This window comes from Halichoeres trimaculatus, unplaced genomic scaffold (genome assembly GCF_033239565.1).
Source record: "Halichoeres trimaculatus isolate MK-OKI-2021-1 unplaced genomic scaffold, fHalTri1.1 fHalTri1_scaffold_10, whole genome shotgun sequence".
In the NCBI taxonomy this organism is placed as follows: domain Eukaryota; kingdom Metazoa; phylum Chordata; class Actinopteri; order Labriformes; family Labridae; genus Halichoeres; species Halichoeres trimaculatus.
The window spans coordinates 38,577,440-38,579,939 of NW_027437187.1; the positions used below are offsets into that span (position 1 = coordinate 38,577,440).

A 2,500-nucleotide genomic window follows, 5' to 3' on the forward strand; every position below is an offset into this window, starting at 1 on the left:
AAAAAAATGGTTTTAATATTTTAAATTTGATAAAAACTGTGGAGAAACACTAATCTCAACACTGTAAAAACTCTGTTTAAAAAAACAAACAAACCACATCCTGACACACTGTAAAAAGATAACAGTGTACTGTTTGTAAACACTGTAAAAAGATTAAAGCGTAGTGTCAAACACTGTTAAAAGTTACAGCGTAGTGTCTGTGAACACTGTAAAAAGTTACAACGTAGTGTCTGTGAACACTGTAAAAAGATTAAAGCGGAGGGTCTGTGAACACTGTAAAAAGTTACAACGTAGTGTCTGTAAACACTATAAAAAGTTTAAACGTAGTGTCTGTGAACACTGTAAAAAGATTAAAGCGTAGGGTCTGTGAACACTGTAAAAAGTTACAGTGTAGTGTCTGTAAACACTGTAAAAAGTTACAGCATAGGGTCTGTGAACACTGTAAAAAGATTAAAGCGGAGGGTCTGTGAACACTACAAAAAGATTAAAGCGGAGTGTCTGTGAACACTGTAAAAAGTTACAGCATAGTGTCTGTAAACACTGTAAAAATTTACAGCATAGTGTCTGTAAACACTGTAAAAATTTACAGCATAGTGTCTGTAAACACTGTAAAAAGTTACAACGTAGTGTCTGTGAACACTGTAAAAGGTTTAAACCTAGTGTCTGTAAACACTACAAAAAGTTTTAACGTAGTGTCTGTGAACACTATAAAAAGTTTAAACGAAGTGTCTGTGAACACTATAAAAAGTTACAGCGTAGTGTCTGTGAGCACTGTAAAAAGTTACAGCGTAGTGTCTGTGAGCACTGTAAAAAGTTACAGCGTAGTGTCTGTGAACACTGTAAAAAGTTTAAACGTAGTGTCTGTGAACACTATAAAAAGTTACAGCGTAGTTACTGTGAACACTGTAAAAAGTTACAGCGTAGTGTCTGTGAACACTGTAAAAAGTTTAAACGTAGTGTCTGTGAACACTATAAAAAGTTACAGCGTAGTGTCTGTGAGCACTGTAAAAGGTTTAAACCTAGTGTCTGTGAACACTGTAAAAAGTTACAGCGTAGTGACTGTGAACACTGTAAAAAGTTACAGCGTAGTGTCTGTGAACACTGTAAAAAGTTACAGCGTAGTGACTGTGAACACTGTAAAAAGTTACAGCGTAGTGACTGTGAACACTGTAAAAAGTTACAGCGTAGTGTCTGTGAACACTGTAAAAAGTTACAGCGTAGTGACTGTGAACACTGTAAAAAGTTACAGCGTAGTGACTGTGAACACTGTAAAAAGTTACAGCGTAGTGTCTGTGAACACTGTAAAAAGTTACAGCGTAGTGACTGTGAACACTGTAAAAAGTTACAGCGTAGTGTCTGTGAACACTGTAAAAAGTGCTGGTTAAACTGATGAAGCTGATGTACTGACGTGACAGAAGGCCTTCATCTTCTCCAGGACCCGGTTCACCTCTGGCATCACGTCTTTACCGTCCACCTGGATCGGCGTGTTGGAGCGGTTACGCAGGGCCACGTGGAGCACAGCACGACCCTGAACACACACATTGATAACAAAGTACACACACACATACACACACATTAGAACCACAGTTCCTACAGCTGACCTGCTGAGTGATCAGCTGATGGAGCCTTTCACCTGACTAGGAGTCTGCAGCTTTGAGCTAACAGCTAACAACAACATGCTCATACTCAAATGCTAATGTGTTTAAGGAGGCTAACACCAGCTAACAAACAATTCCCATAAGAACAGCTGAGTGTTAATGTTGGAGCATAAACTGCAAGGGTGGACAGACATATGACCTAATGATAGTGCCACAGGGGAGGCCAGAGGAGAGGCCAGAGGAGAGGTCAGAGGAGAGGTCAGAGAGGAGGCCAGAGAGGAGGCCAGAGGAAAGGTCAGAGGAGAGGTCAGAGAGGAGGTCAGAGAGGAGGCCAGAGAGGAGGCCAGAGAGGAGGCCAGAGGAGAGGTCAGAGGAGAGGTCAGAGAGGAGGCCAGAGGAGAGGTCAGAGGAGAGGTCAGAGAGGAGGCCATGGGGTTGAAGACAAGATCAACGTCACCTTTAAAAAACGTTATCAGCTGTTAAAGGGGACATATCCTGCTTGTTTCTCCTTTTCACTATGCCAGACTAGGATGCCTGTAAAGCATTTCTGCCCTCAGTACAAGTCATTTAGTTCCTTCATTGCTCCACAATAGCGTTCTCAATATCCTCATTTTAGGCCATTCTGAAGATCTGGTTGAAACGCTCCGTTTGGAGAATGACCTCCAGTAACCTCACAACATCACAGCCCTTTGTGCTCTGATTGGTCAGTTCTATCAGAGGGGCGGAGGGGGTAGAGCCAGGGGGCGGTTTTTGCAGCATGGCGGTATTTACAAAATGACCATATTGGATGGAGCAGACCGAGCGAGTTTGCTGTTTGCCAAAACTTCACCGTAAGGCATTGATAGCACTAATAAAATGGCAGAGTGTAGGATACGTCCTTTTGTATTGGACCCCGAGTCAGA

The 2,500-nt window shown here is 42.0% G+C and overlaps 1 protein-coding gene across 1 annotated transcript in view; it reads right to left on the reverse strand.

Moving 5' to 3' along the window:
• gpia (glucose-6-phosphate isomerase a) overlaps positions 1-2,500 on the reverse strand; it is a 15,478-nt gene that overhangs the window by 6,330 nt on the left and 6,648 nt on the right. Inside the window, exon 4 of the mRNA XM_074677936.1 lies at positions 1,409-1,528. Coding sequence (XP_074534037.1) covers positions 1,409-1,528 — 120 coding nt within the window. The remainder of the gene's footprint in view (positions 1-1,408; positions 1,529-2,500) is intronic.